General features: G+C 32.7%; 1 protein-coding gene across 1 annotated transcript in view; it reads right to left on the bottom strand.

Moving 5' to 3' along the window:
• Positions 1-18709, bottom strand: part of LOC126890346 (uncharacterized) — a 481113-nt gene that overhangs the window by 95740 nt on the left and 366664 nt on the right. Inside the window, exon 4 of the mRNA XM_050659218.1 lies at positions 2659-2925. Within this exon, the coding sequence (XP_050515175.1) occupies positions 2659-2925 (267 nt within the window). The remainder of the gene's footprint in view (positions 1-2658; positions 2926-18709) is intronic.

Here is an 18709-nt window from a genome sequence, read left to right on the forward strand (position 1 = left end):
ATTATGCTTTGCTTAACAAATCGAGATTAAATAATAATTCAAAATAACCAAATATTGTTCAAATTCATTAATTAGAAAACGTCACATAATATAGGTACCTTGTTGTGCATTACGTTCAATGGTTTTTAATTTCAAAAATAATTTATATACCTACAATATATTTATATAACCTGAATTTACAATTAAATTAAAGGAATAAACGGTTTACTTACACAAGATTCGATATTTGATGTATTATAAGATATAAGATGTAAGAAGGTAGATTGATTTTTTTATAGTCACACAAAAATACTACAGCGCTTGTTCAATTCTGGAAGAGAAATGTCAAACATTTGTAAAACTACTAGATAATTATTACTATAGTCTACTCGTAACTTATTGAGTTTGATGTTTAGCTTTTTGAAAAGTAGCCTACTTCCTAATCAACCATTTGAACTGACGTTTAGTGCGTCTGTAGGAGATAACCGGATTGTGACGTCACATTTTTGACTTTGATGTCGATTATCTCGAAAACGGTTAGAGATATCGAAATGCCGTTTTCAGATTTGGATTCAGAAGGCCAAACTACATAAGAATCCATCGATATACCTGCTTTAAGTATTGCAGGAGCGGCGACGCAATAACACACAGACTTTTGCAAATTTATAAACGAAAAGTTTTCGTTGAAAATGGTAAAATTAAATATAAACACAAACATATATTCGGCGGAGTTAATAGGTATACTAGAAGCCTTGAAGTATTGCCAACATAATATTGTCACAAATTCAGAAATTGTTATAATAAGTGACAGTAAAAGCGCTTTGTCAAAAATAAAGCACCTGAAGATAACTTCCAAAACAAATTATATTATTTTGGAAATAATCAAAAATATTAACAAATTAAATACAGATTTAAAAAAAATACGGTTATTGTGGGTCAAAGTACACAGCGGAATTATGGGTAAAGAACTCGTGGATTCCTTAGCTAAGCAGGCTCTAAAAGAAGAGACATATATTGACTACAAATGTACACCTGAAGAAATTAAAAATATTAGCACTAATATATATAAAATAATCTGGAGCAAAGAATTTGAGGAAATTAAAAAAGGTGTGTACTATAAAGAAATTCAATGTACAATACCATCAAGACCATGGTTTACAATGACAACTCTTCCAAAATACGCAGTGAGACAAATATGCCGTTTAAGATTTAACCATGCATTGATTCCAACATATCTACATAAAATTCATTTAAGAGACAATCCATATTGTCAATGTGGAGAAATAGGTGATGCTGAACATATGATTTTAAATTGCCCTCTAATACAAATAAATATAAATATGTTTATAAGTAAATTATACAGTAGTAAAAATATAACACACCCAATAAATTTAACATATATATTATTACAAATTAATAATACAGAATTAATGCAATTATTTATAGAACATATTAAAAATATAAAAATCAAATTATAAACTAACTAACGTAAAGACCGAAATTAAAATCTATTATAATATATAAGTAAACCTGTGTTTTTGCCTGATGTGGTATTCCCACTGACCAGTGGTCATTCCTTATAAAGTATGTAGAATAAGTAGGATAGAAAATGTTAAGTAGATCGGTATAGGAAAATATATTGTAAAATAAATGAGCAAAATTGGTAAATCGGCGAATGAGCCTTGAAGGGCCCGTAGTCATACAACTCCAAAGAAAAAAAAATTTAGTTTATATTAATTAGAAGTAATATTGTATCGCAGCAGGTATTTAGTACCGTTGCTAGGAAAGTGATGTTGGTGAGCAATTTGTTATTAACGTAAACAAAGTTTTTCTATGTGACATTGTCAAAAAATGTCAGAATGCAAGAGAAATTCGATATTTCTGAATAGAAGAAATAGTTAAAAAGCCAAAAAAGCGACTGAGAATCTATTACCGAAAAAATCCAAAGAAATATATGACAAGGAATACGCTAAATTTCAATAATGGATGGCAGAAAATAATACTGAATGCGTAAATGAGACCGTACTACTGCCATACTTTGGACACAGAATAAATAACCACACAGAAGCGAAACTCCTGCCGAAAACGGTAACATAATTTTCATGCTCATGTGTCAACGTAAGTGGTGCAACCTCACTTTTGCGACTGACGTGACAGTTGTTTATCATTAAATTTTATATTTATATATGTTTTATTTTATATTTTATTTAATTTTATAGTTAAATTTTATATTTCATATTTAATCAATAACTACTTGTCAAAAATATTACCTAATTTGGAACGGTGTATTCCCTAGAACATCAAGTTCTCTTCTGTAACTGGTGCACAAGGTCAAATATTTCGGTCCCAACAAAATCAATGTAAACTGCAATCAGATTCGCTTCTGTGTGGTTATTTATTCTGTGCTTTGGAGACATATACTCTATGCCCGCGCAGCCATAAAGTATATCATTATGTGGTTCGAACTAAGTAATAAATACACAATATTAAACCGGTATGACATAAAATTGTCACAAACTTTTATTTCATTTTATAGTTTTATAAAAGTTTCCTAAAAACCATAATGAATTCTAAGGATGATATTGATAAAAATAATGATGGATGGTAATAATGCTGTTGATGACAATGCTTATGATGGTGATATTTTATAACTAAACTGTCATCTATACTCTATTTTACCTGGAGGTTGATCCCGAAATTGTGGACAACGTTCAATTGGTAACGCTTGATCGGTGTAAACAAACGCCTCACAAATTGAGAGCTGGCTTGGAGTGGGAGCTTCCAGGTGGACGCTAACAAATGCTCCAGGCATTGGTGGATTGCAAGGAAGGAACAACGGTTGACCTTCTTCCACAAATCCGGTGAATCTGTTGCAGATCGGATTTGTTCCTAAGTCTGGTCGGTTGTTACCAACCCTGACGATTATAGTAGCTGGCTTCTTGTTTCCTGAAAGTAAATTTAATTTAGCTATAGTTTTTTACTGAATTTATATTTTTCAAAAATCTATAGAATGATACAAACATGACTCCTCATCTCAACCTCCTGTGGGTGGAGCAGGGGGCAACTTTAAAATCTTAAATAAAAATACCCATAAAATTTATATTTATACTTATGATATTGGCATTTGCAGATGATGTTGATATTATAGCTAGAATCAAAAGAGAGATGATAGAAGCATTAATTGCGATAGAAAGAGCGGCACAAAACAGTTGCCTAAACATTAATGAAATAAAAACCAAATACATGAAGGCTTGCAAATCGACAGGCCAAAGAAACCCACAGAATCTGACAATACGAGACTATAACATCGAAAGCGTGAAAAATTGTACATATCTAGGTTCACTAGTTACCGCAGATAACAATGTCAGTGAAGAGTTAAGAGAAGAATACATACTGCTAATAAAACATATAATGGATTAATTAAACATCTAAGACTTAACAACATCACAAGAAAAACCAAATGCAAAATATACAAAACCCTCATAAAACCGGTTTTTACATATGGATCAGAGACATGTACACTGACGAAAAGCGATGAGAACCGATTTGGTACGTTTGAACAAAAAATTCTTAGACACATATATAAGGGGGTGAAAGAAAATAACGTATAGCGCAGAAGAAATAATTTTGAGTTATACACAGAATACAACGAACCCGACGTCTTAGCATCCATAGAGATCGGACGTCTGTGCTGGATGGGCCATGTTGAACGGATGTTGGAGACTGAAACACCAAAATATATAATGGGGCAGACACTAGTAGGGAGAAGGTCAAAGGGAAGACCCAACTTAGGTACATGGAACAAGTGGAACAAGATCTGAAAACACTTAAGATTACTAACTGGAAAATCAAAGCAAGGAACAGAACAGATGGCGGAAAATCCTAGAACAAGCCAGGACCCAAAAAGGGATGTCGAGCTACTAATGATAATGACTTATGATATTGACTTCTGACTCTGTATTTGTTTTTCTGCGATTGCAGCTCCTTGCAACTTATTTAATTTATCACGTGAGGCCTCGACGGCTTCAATAAAAGTCCTGCAAAGGAACCTCTAAGTAGAATAGTAAGGCAGCTTCGACAAAACTTACTGTTGCTATGAGAATGTTAGATATAGCTTTGATAAAAAAATTTAAAGAGATAAAAGGTTTACAATGACAAAACAAGAAGTCTATCGGATACTGGTGGAAATCTTATATATAGTCAATCTGCCGAAGTCCCGAGGATCTGCATCATAGTCAAAAGACATATCAAAACTCTGCCGCTGATAACTCTTTGTTCCAGAGACTTAAGCGATAATAAAAGTGAAGATCGTAGAAAAAGTAGGTATGAAGGAGATAATTCTTGGATCAGGTACATCCCATATGTTGGTCCCGAACAACCACTATCACGGGAGTTAGAAGAGTTAGTGACAGATTGCACTAAAAATGGACTGAAATTGATCATTGGCTGTGATGCGAATGCATATCATCTGACTTGGGGCAGTATAAACACCAATTCAAGGGGAGAGTAATTACTACATTTTATTATGGAACATGATTTAGAGATACAAGACATAGGAACAAACCAATTTTCGTAACTTCCAACGAAAGGAGGTAATTGATATAATAGGGGCCACGACTCATGTGGCTAGAGCTGTTCAAAAATGGCATGTGTTGGATGAGTTATCCGGTTCAGTCTATGAACATTTCGTTTTGATAACATTTTTAAAACCATTACAAAGTGTAGATAACCTGATCGTCAATAATTAAAAGATTAGCAAAACAATATGAGACAAAAAATCGGAATTCGTTTTTCCACTTCGGAAATCGTTCTCCGAAGTAAAAATCAAAACGTAAAATAAACTTATTTTAAAGTGAAATTGTTACTCATTCCCAACAAAAATAGTAAATTGGAATGATCATCGAATCGCGCCAAATATCTGAGAATTTATGTGTGTTCCAGACAAGATTATAAATTTCGAGGACCTTGATAGTCCAGGGCGCATCTGTTTTGAGATGGACGTTGAGAGGTGACTCAAATTTTTTTGCAGAAATTGCTTGAAAATAACTCAAATAATAATATTTGAGTTATCCTCCCACTCAAAATGGTCCGGAACATTGTTTAAATAATCAAAATGTCAAAATATGAAGGAAAAATTCGATTTTTTATTGGTTTTTAGATTATAACTTGAAAACTATTAATTTCTGAGAAAAGTTGTACTGACATAAAAGTTGCGTAATTAAATTTCCTACAATATAGAATTGGATAAAAATTTAAAAAATAGTCACCCTTGTGGCAAAATAGCAATGATTGCGAAAAAAAAACATACAAAAACAAAAACTTTATGATATAGTAAAACAACACTATAAATTTCATCAAGATCGGTTTAATAGATTTTGCAAAATAAATTTTGTAATCCAGCTTTCGCAAAAAAAATTCATTTTTTAAAATGTTGCAGGACTGAAAATGAAGCAGATAGCAAGTTGATTTTTTTTTTTGCTTATATGAGTGTACTGTATCTTTCATTTGCATTTTCAAAATTAAAATCGATTAATTACCACGGCGTCAGGAATTTTTTTAAATGAACATTAATTTGTGGTGCTACGCGCAGGATAGCGGTGTTTGATTCACACAAGTTGATTTCCACCAAAATTTCTTCCAATCTTTATCTAATATATTATTTTCTTACTCTATATTTTGTTGTATTTTATTATTTTAATTCCACAAAAATCAAACTAATTATATTATTGTTTGTGAAACATTATTTAAACAATTGCATATGTTTAAAAATAATAAACTTTTAGTCTCTAAGTTAAAATATATGAACAAAGAAAGTTTTTGCTAAAAAAAGTGTTATTTCAAAGGATAGCGTATGTGTTTTTATTTTGCAATAAAGAAATTTATTTATTTATATCGAAATGTAATAAAAATTAAAATGTATCAATCATTATCAAAGGTCATTGAAATGCCCAATCAGAGCAAACTATCCGCTGTCCTGCGCGTAGCACCAATAATTAATGTTTATTTAAAAAAATTCCTGACGCCGTGGTACTTAATCGATTTTAATTTTGCAAATTGCAAATGAAAGGTACAGTACACTTCTATACGCAAAAAAAATTAAACTTGCTATGTGCTTTATTTTCAGTCCTGTAACATTTTGAAAAAATGAATTCTTTTTGCGAAAACTGGATTGCACAATTTATTTTTATTTTGCAAAATCTATTAAACCGATCTTAATGAAATTTACAGCGTTGTTTTACTGTATCATAAAGTTTTTCTAAGTGAAACATCAAGGTCCTAAGTGTAGCATAAATGGTTGAAAAACGTAAAATGCGAATACTTGTTTTTGTATGGTTTTTTCGCAATTATTGCTATTTTGCAACAAAGGTGACTATTTTTTAAATTTTTAACCAATTCTATATTGTAGAAAATTTAATTATGCAGCTTTTAATTTAGTACAACTTTTCTACGAAATGAATACTTTAAGTTATAATCAAAAACCAAGAAAAAGATCGAATTTTTCCTTCATTTTTTGACATTTTGATTATTTAAACAATGTTCCGGACCTTTTTAAGAGGGAGGATAACTCAAATATTATTATTTGAGTTATTTTCAAGCAGTTTCTGCAAAAAAATTTAAGTCACCTCTCAACGTCCAAATGTATAGGTACTAATATTTTTACAGATGCGCCCTGGTCTATGAAGAGAGATGTGTTAGAAGTTAGAGAGATCGTTTAAAAATATATAAGAGATGTCATTGGGAACGGCAGCAGATTTTCTACACGAAGACAATGAAAATTTGAATAAATATTATTATTTATTTATACAGGATGAATTATTATATAGGGTGTCCCAAAAGTAGCGGAACGGTCGAATATTTCGCGAACTAAACATCGGATCGAAAAACTGAAAAATGCATTTTCAATCATTTTCAAAATCTATCGAATGACACCAAACACCAATCCCCACTACACCCCCTGGAGGTGGGGTGGGGGGTAACTTTAAAATCTCAAATGGAAACCCCCAATTTTTCTTGCAAATTTGGATTCGTTACGTAAAAGTAGGCAACTTTTATTCAAGACATTTTTTCGAACTGTGGATAGATGGCGCTATAATTGGGAAAAACGATTTATCCTGATACCATAGGTAAATTATAGACACGGTCTAATATCTCACGAAATACACTTATAAATGAGACACCAAAAAACAGATTTTTAATCTTTCTCGAAAACCTATCGAATAACACCAAACATGACCCTCCAATCCACCCCTTGGAGATGGGGTGGGGGGTAACTTTAAAATCTTAAATAGCAACCCCCACTTTTTATTGCAGATTCGGATTCGTCATAAAAAATTAAGCAACATTTATTCGAATCATTTTTTAAAATTGCTGATAGATGGCGCTAATAAATCGTATTTTTCCATTTAAAGCGCCATCTATTAACAATGCTAAAAAATGTTTCAAATAATGTTGCTTAATTTTTCGTGACGGATCCGAATCTGTAATAAAAAGTGGGGGTTGCTATTTAAGATTTTAAAGTTACCCCCCACCCCACCTCCATGGAGTGGGTTGGAGGGTCACGTTTGGTGATATTCGATAGCTTTTCGAAAAAGATTAAAAATTTGTTTTTTAGTTTCTCATTTGGAAGTGTATTTCGTGAGATATTAGACCGTTTCTATAATTTACCTATGGTATCAGGATAAATCGTTTTTCCCAATTATAGCGCCATCTATCCACAGTTCGAAAAAATGTCTTGCTTCTTCTTCTTCTTCTTCTTCTTTTATATAGGCAGTACTGCCTGTTTTTCTTCAACGGTGCCTTTCATTCTGCCCCTAAGTTGTCATTCCATCTTTTCCTTGGGCGTCCTATACTTCTCCTGCCTAACCGTGACTTGTCCCTGGCTATTCTTACTATCCTTGATTCAGACATCCTGCTTATGTGCTCATTCCACTCTTCTTTTCTGTTCTTTACCCAGGTATTTATATTGTCTACTCCACATATGCGACTGATTTCCTCACTTCTTACCCTATCCTGTAGTTCTTTTCCAGCAATCCTTCTTAAGATCTTCATTTCGTTGGTTTCCAGATGTCTTCGTGTTTTGCTTGTATCTGGTCTTGTTTCGGCCGTGTAAGTCATAACTGGCCTAATAACTGACTTATATATTCGGGCCTTTGTTTCCAATCTTAGGTGTTTGTTTTTCCAAATTGTGTCGTTTAGGCATCCGGCCGTTCTACTGGCTTTAATTATTTGGTCTTTTACCTCTTCTTCGATATTGTTGTAGGCTGATAGATTAATTCCCAGATATTTGAAAGTCATTACTTGTTGTATAATTTGATTGTCTAACTCCAATTTGCATCTTATTGGTTCTTTGGCAATTACTAAGCTTTTTGTTTTTTGGACTGATATTTTCATATTCATTTCTTTTGCGTTAATGTTGAACTCGTGCAATAATCTTTGTAGGTCGTCTTCGCACTCTGCTACTAACACGGTGTCATCAGCGTAACAGAGTATTTTTATCTCTCTATTGCCCATTTTGTACCCCCTTTTTTTCTTCACTTGTTTTATTATTGCATCCAATATTATGTTAAACAGTAGAGGGCTTAGTGAATCTCCTTGCCGGATTCCTGTGTTTGTTTCTATGGGTTCTGTTATTATTCAATTGACTTTCATCTCTATTTTATTTCTTACATATATGTTTTCTATCAGTTTTTTGATATCCAGTGGTACATTTTTCTCATATAGAAGGTGTATCACATCTTTTAATTGGATTCTATCAAACGCTTTCTCTAGGTCTATGAAACAGAAAAAGGCTGGTTTGTTATATTCTAATGATTTCTCCGCTATTTGCCTTATCACAAAAACTGCATCGTTACATGATCTTCCACTTCTAAATCCTTGTTGTTCATCCGATATATTTATGCACGCCATTATTTTCTCCATAAGTATTTTTGTTGTAAGTTTCAGTATAGTGGTCAGTAAATTTATCCCTTTATAGTTACTGGGGTCTGCCCTATCACCTTTCTTAAATAACGCTATCATTTGAGTGGTTCTCCATTCTTCTGGAATTCTTCCTGTATTTATTATTTTACTTATAAGGATATTCAGTTCTTTGTGAAGTCTATCTCCTCCGTACTTTAAAAGTTCATTAGCTATTCCATCTTTCCCAGGAGCTTTTCGATTTTTCATCTTTTTTAAGGCGTTCTTTATATCTCCCTCTTTAATTTCTGTTTTCTCATCCGATTCTAATCGTGGTGTTTCCAGTTCTTTGTGATTAGCTGTTTGATAAAGGTTTTTTAGGTAAGTTGTCCATGTATTTGTATCAATATGTTTTACTTCTATCAATTCCTTCATCTCTGCTCTTTGACCTCTTATCATTTTCCACATTTCCCTTTGCATCCCATAAAAGTCGTGCTCCATCTCTTTTAAAAATGCTTCCCAATGTTCTGTTTTCTTCCTTCTTACTATTGAGTTTAATTCATTTCGTACTCTTTTATATTCTTCATATGTTTGTCTCGTTCTTTTGGACTTGTATTCTAGGTAGATTTTCTTTTTTTCTTGGCATTTTATTTTTATTTCTTTACAGAACCATGGAGTTCTCGTTTTCTTTCGTATATGTTTACTTATCTTACGTTCTACAAGTGCTTCCGTTGCTGCCATTTTGATATTATCTCTGATCTTCCTCCAACTTTCTTCTATGTCTTCATCCGGTGTAATGTAGTTTTCATTCAGTACTTTTTGCAATCTTCTCTGGTATAGATCTCGTGTTGACAAGTCTCGTAGCTGTTCTACCTTTATTCTTGTCTCACATTCAACAGGGTCTTCTTTCCTGTTTCTTTGTAGCTCTATTCTGATTTTTCCAAGTACTAGGTTGTGATCGCTTCCAATATTAGCTGCACTTAAACATCGTATGTCTAGTACTTGAGAGTGGTGGATGTTTCTGTTTGTCAATATATAATCAATAACGGATCTGTGTCCTCTTGTATTTTGGAATGTATATTTTTGTTGATCTTTGTGTCTGAAGAACGTATTGTTTATTCGAAATTCGTTCTGAGAGCAAAAGTTAATAAGTAGTTCCCCATTTTCATTTTTGTTGTCTTCATTGAATCGTTGCTTTATTCCTGGTATAATTATGTTACCGACTCTTGCGTTCATGTCTCCTAAAATGTATATTATCTCATTGGCTGGTATTTCGTCGACTGTTTGTTGAAGCTCGTTATAAAAGTGGACTCTGTCGACTTCAGGTTTGCAGTTTTCTGGGCTATAAACTCCTATGATATTTATTTTTTGCTTCTCTAATTTGATCTTAGTAACTACGATTCTTTCTGATATATATATTGACATTCATATATGTTATCTGCCCATTTTTTGTGTATCATTAAGGCCACGCCTTCTTTGGCTCTCATATTTTTTGGTACACCACTATAGATCAAGAAGTATTCCCCAAGCCACATCTGTCCTTTTCCTTTCTTTTTTGTTTCCTGGATCGCGCATATCTCTATCTTATTTTCTCTCAGTCCCTTTTCTAACTCCTGGTCTCTGTTGTTCAATGATTTTATATTCCATGTTGCAATTCTGAGTATATTTTTCGTATTCTTTGTCCTGATTCTCGCCGTTTTCGTCATCTATGTATCCGTCCTGTTCCGAGGCATCCCGTTGGTTCTTTGAGCATTGCTTCATTTTACGATAGGTAGGTTGCTAACCTCGCCTATTAACCCTCCACTTTTATCCGGGCTTGGGACCGGCTGTGATGACTACCAAGCTACTCGATGCACCTGATAGTTATCCCAGGCAGTGTTATCCCTCCTATCTCCATGGAGTGGGTTGGAGGGTTACGTTTAGTGATATTCGATAGCTTTTCGAAAAAGATTAAAAATTTGTTTTTTAGTTTCTCATTTGGAAGTGTATTTCGTGAGATATTAGACCGTTTCTATAATTTACCTATGGTATCAGGATAAATCGTTTTTCCCAATTATAGCGCCATCTATCCACGGTTCGAAAAAAATGTCTTGCTTACTTTTACGAAAAAGTTGCTTACTTTTACGTAACGAATTAAAATCTGCAAGAAAAACTGGGGGTTTCCATTTGAGATTTTAAAGTTACCCCCCACCCCACCTCCAGGGGGTGTAGTGGGAGTTGGTGTTTGGTGTCATTTGATCGATTTTTGAAAATGATTGAACATGTATTTTTCAGTTTTTCGATCCGATGTTTAGTTCGGGAAATATTCGACCGTTCCACTACTTTTGGGACATCTTGTATAATGAAATAAATATTTTTTATCCACATTATATAATTTGAAATTAAATATAAATATTTGAGTTAAATTTTAAAATTGCCAATTTCTAATAATGTGCGTACCATCAAGAAAATATACATTCACTTATAAAAACAAAGTAAAAATCTAGCACAATAAAACCGCACTTGAGAATTATCTACGATAGTTTTAAACGCCATAAAAAGACTATTAATTTATAAATTAACGGCTTATTAATTTTTTAAATTAAGAAATTATGTTTGCTCTATTTAGACTGGTATTAGTTAAAAGCCATCTCAATAAAGTCAGATCAAGAGTCGAAATTGTTCTAGTGAATAAAATATTCAACGAACAGGTAGAACAGATTAACTACAAGTACTTTACATATCTACATTACTCAAAGAATTTATTCTTTTTAAAAAATCACAGGTAATTTCAAATAAATTATAAATTATTTTCTCATAAATTGTGATCATTATCATCAGTAATCATGGACTGTTATTAGGGTTTTTAGACTTTAAAAGCTATAGTTCTAGCTAGGCTGTTGTCACTGATCAGTAGAGACCGGACTTTATGACAATAGGGAACTTGCATACAATCTTAAATTCGAAAAAAAATGTTATAAATCACAACAGAACATAATTTAAAACATATATCAAAGAAAAAAAAGTTTGTTTTGTTTTTCGTTTGGCCCCTAAAGACGATTAAAAATTCAAATTATAACAGCCAGCCCAAAACGCGCCCTCATTGGCCGTGACATTGACATTGGCCGTGACCTCATGGCCCTCATTGTAGCATTAGATGTCCTCGCCATTAATTCATTAGGTTTGGCAATCGTTTTGACACTCAGGGCCGGTTGTTCGAAAGTTAATCAAGAAGTTGATTATAATTAAGTCCCCTTAACAACCATTAAATAACAACACCCCTCATTCGTACGTCCATCAGTTGATTGTAATCAATTATGTTAATTATCATTACGATAATTAACATAATTGATTTGTTAATTAATTATTAATTAACATAACAATATTATTAACATAATAAATCTCATAACTGTAATCAATTATGTTTTCAGCAACCCAAACAAAGTTGACATTGACAGTTGGTAACAGTAATTAACTATTTGATAATGATTAGTTGATTCCATTTTTGATTAGCGTTCGAACAACCGGCCCTCAGTTTTATAAATATTTTAATAGTTGTTATTTCTGACTAATATTTGAGTGTTTTTGTTGACATATGGCTCACAGCTTAAATGATGCAGTCGCTACTCAACAAAACTAGCTTGTGTCCGTGGCTTAATATTTATTAGAAAAAAACTAACATACTGACATTAAATTACTATAGCTGTTCTAAAGTACCATAAGCTATTTTTGGGTTACCAATATACCATACTTAAGTAACAACAAATATTTAATTGTTTTACGTATGATTTTGATGTCACAGCTAAAATGATGCAAACTGTAAAACAAGAAAATTAATAAAGAAAACATACTCGGCACATTGAAAAATGATTGCTAATATTTTATAGGTCATCTCTCATTATTAATTACAGCCTGGAGCCGTCTAGGCATTGATTCGGCCAACTTTTTAGTGTACTCTAGGGAAATTGTGTCCACAGCTTCAGTAATTTTTACTTTTAATTCATCTCTATTTGATATTGGGGCACTATTTACTTTATTTTTAATGACAACCACAATTTTTTCATAACGTTGAAATCTGGTGACTGGGCTGGTGTTTTAATGACACTTAGTAAAGCAACCAAGTACGAACCCGATATGACTATATGACCGATATGACGTGTGCTTTAGATCGTTAATCGTTATCCTGAAAAAACCAGTAAAATTGTTATTGATACCTAATTTTTGAGCACTAGCAGCAAGATGCTGCCTTAGTATATCCAAATACATGTAGTGGTTCACATTCCCTTCAATAAAATACATGTAAACTACTCCTGCAGACGACATACACCCCCACATCATGAATCCACCTCATACGTACTTTACTATACCTTTCATATTTTTTAATTTTAGTTCTTCATTCGGCTTTGTCCACACCAATATTTTTTTATCGATTCCAAAAAATTTATTTTCGCCAGTTTTGTTCACAAGTTTTGTTTAATCAGCAAATAAATTCCAAAAATTCAAAACTGTGTTAATATGCTCCATGATGAACACCAGCAGTTCGACCATGTCGATTATTCTTTAACCCTCGTAAGGCAGTGCTTAGATTCTTACGTAAACAACGGTGCGGGGTGCATGTGCACCCCATCTGTATATCCATTTTTTTATATGTGAACGTCGGGGAAATTAATTTGAAAGATAATTAGGACTTATTTATTATCGTACGAAACATAATTTTACAAAAAAAGTACTCATTTCTTCTTAAAAAAAAATATTATCGTCGAAAGACAAACACATGAAATTTTTCACAGAATGAGTAACACAAAGTTTTTACACACAATACAGTAGTTATGCCGGTCTTTTTCTCTGACGTAACACCGACCTTGTCCCGTAGCTCTGTTAGCTCCAGGTGGAACATCAGAAACGTCCAATTCAGGATACGATGTTTTCATCATTTGCACCCAAAAGTCATTTTTTCAAAAAAGCACGTAAACACAAAGGGTTTTAAGTGCTGTAATGGGTGGAATACGTTTAGAATTGAATTTAATACGAATAAAAAAATTGACAAAAATAAAAAAAAAATATTAAAAAAGATAGGTGAGAAAAACGAGGTCTGGGGTGCGCCTGCACCCCGCACCGCCTTACAAGGGTTAATAATATTTGTCTAATTGTTTCGGGGTTACATCTCTTTAAAAAATGTCTTTCCACCGCATCTCGCAATTTTGGTGAACTTTTCTCGCATTATTTGCCATTTCTCTAACAATTCATATTTCCTCACGTTCGCTAAAAGTCATATTTGCAACTAACCCTCATTTATTTTACACTCTATTTTCATTTCGGTAATATTCAATAATGTGCTGAACTGTTGATGAACATTTATTTACAATTTTGGATATGTCTCTTTGGCTGTATCCATTTCCATGGCAAGTAATAATTAAATTTATTTCACAAATCGTAGTTCGGCGACCCATTCTTGAATAATTCTGTTACTTGCCGATTAAATACTTTAAAATCTCAATTTAAACATAATGGTAGGGGAGCCCAAGCGGGGATTTTTGCAGTTACTCGAGCGCGTCAGATTATCATATGGGGAGAAACCTGGTACCCTGCAGATGTACCTCTACCATATATTGGCTCTTAACACAGGGGCGTTCGTTAAGGGGGGCCCGAAAAAAATCTATCTTTAAAAAAACTCGAAATTGTCAGATTAAGATAAAGTAAGTTAAGAGAATATCATGGACGGAGAGAATCACAAACGTCGAGGTCTTGACAAGAATGAATAAAGAAAAGGAAGTCATATTTACGATCAAAAAACGAAAACTGCAATATTTGGGACACATTAAAAGAGGCGAAAGATACGAACTGCTTCTAATAATTATGCAGGGGAAGATAGCAGGAAAAAGGTCTATAGGAAGAAGACGAAACTCCTGGCTAAAGAATCTACGGGAATGGTGTAGCTGTAGCAACAACGAATTGTTTCGGTCAGCAGTTTCGAAAATACGTATAGCCCTGATGATCGCCAACCTTCGGAACGAAGATGGCACTTGAAGAAGAAGAAGTTAAGTACATGCAAAAGAGTTTATATTTCAAAAATCTGACGATTTGAGCCGGACGTAAGGAAATGGGGGGTCCCAAAATTTCACAAGAAAAAAGCGAATATTTCGCGAAATTAATGACAGATCGAAAAACAAAAAAATATGTTCTCAATATTTTTTAAAAATCTATCGAATCATACCAAACATGACTTCCCACGGAGAGGAGTGGGAGGTAAATTTAATATTTTAAATACGAATCCCGCGATATTTTGCGAAATGAACATCAGATCGAAAAACTGTAAAATACACTTATTCAATATTTTTGAAAAATCTATCAAATGGCACCAAACACGAACCCCCATGGAGGTGAGGTGGGGGGTTACTTAAAAATCTTAAATAGGAGCCCCCGTTTTTTATTGCAGATTTTAGTCTAAGAGCTAGTGAACCCTCCGACTAACGGTCGTCTGTAAGGCTAGAAATTTTTCTAGTGATAATTCATAGCACACCAAGGCTAAAAACCATGACCTGGCAGGCCTCAGCGGTGCACGTGTATCTACCAGGTGAATCGAAAAGTGCATATTAAGGGGGTAAAATAAACTTTCTCCTGTAAGGTTTAAATTTAAATATGTGTTTGAGTAAGTCATTTAGAAGAAATGTGTACAATGACAGGCGATTCTGAAAAGCATATGACCTTGCCAGGCGAGGAGAAAGATTAGGGGTGTTTCCTAAAATTATTCTTTTGGCATCAAACAAATTTTTTTTTAGGTTTTTTTATACATTCCAAACAGAAAAGGTCTTTGGTGATTTTTCTCTTAAGTTAATAGTTTTTGTTATATAAGCGATTGAAAATTTTGAAAATTGCGAAATCGGCCATTTTTAACCCTAAATCGGACATTTGTCTAAAAATTTCAATGTTGCCAAGATAGGTAGATATTCTTTAAACATTGATTGATGAAATCCCGAAGAGTTATTTGCAATAAAATATCGAAAACCCCTTTGTTTTTTTTAATTGCTAATCAAGCGGGCGCGTTACTGTAGTATAAGTGAGGACGTTTGAGTTTGCATAAATTCATTATCTCGAGAATGGGCAAATTTCAAGAGAATGCATCCATATGGGCGTGATGACGTAATCGATGATTTTTTTAAATAAGAGTAGGGGTTGTGTGATAGCTCATTTGAAAGGTTATTTAATTCTCTATTCAGTAATATAAACATTAACATAATTATTTGTACAGTGTGTACAAAAAAAATTTTTCTTCTATTTGTCAAATTTAATCAAAGTTAATTTAATAAAAAAAATTTTTTGTGCACCCTGTATAAATAATTATGTTAATGTTTATATTAGTAAATAGAGAATTAAATAACCTTTCAAATGAGCTATTACAGAACCCCTACTCTTATTTAAAAAAATCATCGATTACGTCATCACGCTCAGATGGATGACGTCACTAGTATTACATATATGCCAAAAAGTCCTAATTTAAAAATAAGAATCGACCTGTCTGAGGATTTCTCTTGAAATTTGCCCATTCTCGAGATAATGAATTTATGCCAACTCAAACGTCCTCACTTATACCAGTGTCGCGCCCGCTTGATTAGCAATTAAAAAACAAAGGCGTTTCCGATATTGTATTAAAAAAAACTCTTTGGGATTTCATCAACCAATGTTTAAAGAATATCTACGTACCTTGGCAACTTTGAAATTTTTAGATAAATGTCCGATTTAGGGTTAAAAATGGCCGATTTCGCAATTTTCAAAATTTTCAAAATTTTCAATCGCTTATATAACAAAAACTATTAACTTAAGAGAAAAATCACTAAAGACCTTTTCTGTTTGGAATTATTCAAAAAACCTAAAAAAAATTGTTCGATGCAAAAAGAATAATTTTAGGAAAAACCCCTAATCTTTCCCCTCGCCTGACAAAGTCTCATGCTCTTCAGAATCGCCTGTCATTGTACATATTTTTTCTAAATGACTTACTCAAACACATACTTAAATTTAAACCTTACAGGAGAAAGTTTATTTTACCCCCTAAGTTTGCACTTTTCGATTCACCTGGTAGATACACGTGCACCGCTGAGGCCTGCCAGGTCATGGTTTTTAGCCTTGATGTGCTATGAATTATCACTAGAAAAATTTCTAGCCTTACAGGACGACCGTTAGTCGGAGGGTTAACTAGCTCTTAGACTATTTGGATTTGATTTGGATTCCTTACGTAAAAATAAGTAACTTTTATTTGAAACATTTTTTCGAATTATGGATAGATGGCGTTATAATCGGAAAAAACGATTGTTGGAAATGGAAAATTAAATTAAAAAATGGCAAGAGCCCACTAACATGAAAAACTTTACTTAACTTTCACAACCCAATAGGTCCCCATAAGGCTCGAGTGACTGCACATTTAGCATACTTTGCTCTCCTACCATAAAATAACTGCAATATGATTGTAATGCAACGCCTACTTAGCTAATTTCAAATTGATAAGCTGTGTATCGATTCATCTTATCTGCATCATTTTAGCTGTGACATAAAATAAATTAATATTTATTGTTATTTAAGTATGGTGTATTTGAAACCCAAAAAATAGCTTATGCTATTTTAGAAGACCCTGAGTAACTTAATTTCAGTATGTAATTTTTTTTAATAAATATAATAAATATTGAGCCAGTGACACAAGCTAGTTTTATTGAGTAACGACTGCATCATTTAAGCTGTGAGCTACTGTATATTATTACAATGACATACGATAAATGTCATGAAAATTTAAATATGACCATAAACATAAACATAAATAAAGTATAATTATGTGACGTCATGGATCGTTTGAACTATTTTAAATACACAGAAGATTTTAAAATTGTACTTTTAAGTTAGTATGAGTTTTTGAAGCCTGAAATTTTGTAAATCTCATTTTTAAACAAAAGTGAATATTATCATGTAATAAAAAAAAATGGGCAAGTTACCTATTGCATAATAATATGTGTTGCATATTTTACATACAATTGCGTTTTTAACCGTTTCTGTATATTTTGTAATATTTGACATATTATAGCATATTTTCTACAAAATCTGATTTCCAAAATAAAATTATTCAGAAATGTAAATATATGTTAATATGTAGTTTAATAATTCCGGAAGCTGATAAATCGTCCCAGCCGGACAATCCACTAGATACAATTAATAGGTAGGCAAGCATCTGGGTGGTATAACTTTATTGTAAGAACTTTATGACTTGAAAATTCTGAAATGCCGAAGAATAGACGTGCATTATTATCATTGTACGATATTAAAATAATTAAATAATGAATGTTCCGTCGGGCTCTCTGAGGTATATTCTAAAATTACTTATTATTAAAGATTCTTTTACTTTGTATCACAGTATCGTAGTGTCGAACAATCGAATTTTGACGAACAATCTAACATTGCCACAAAAAAGTGTCAAGAGGTTCTAAAAAAAATCCTATGTTAAAGTCCGAGTTAGCATCTACTAAGAAGTCTAACTACGAATTCGTAAGCGGTGTTATTTCAAGTTTGGAAGAGCAAGGAATTAAATGCCACCTACTGAATCTGTAGAATTGGTTGAGAGATTTCAAAAAAAAAATAAACAACGTAAAAGGAAATATTGGTGAAATGGTGAAAAAAATGTAGCGATGTATTTTTAAAAAAATTATGGTAATAATATATAATAAAGTATATAAATAATATAAATAGTAATCAATCAGTATTATCTGACAGAAAACATAATTTTTTGGTAGACAATCTGGAAAAACATCTTATTGTAAGCTACAACCTACAACAGTAGTCTCAATTCGTATATGTACGTTATTTTTATTAATTTTTT

The sequence above is a fragment of the Diabrotica virgifera genome, chromosome 8 (genome assembly GCF_917563875.1).
Source record: "Diabrotica virgifera virgifera chromosome 8, PGI_DIABVI_V3a".
NCBI lineage: Eukaryota > Metazoa > Arthropoda > Insecta > Coleoptera > Chrysomelidae > Diabrotica > Diabrotica virgifera.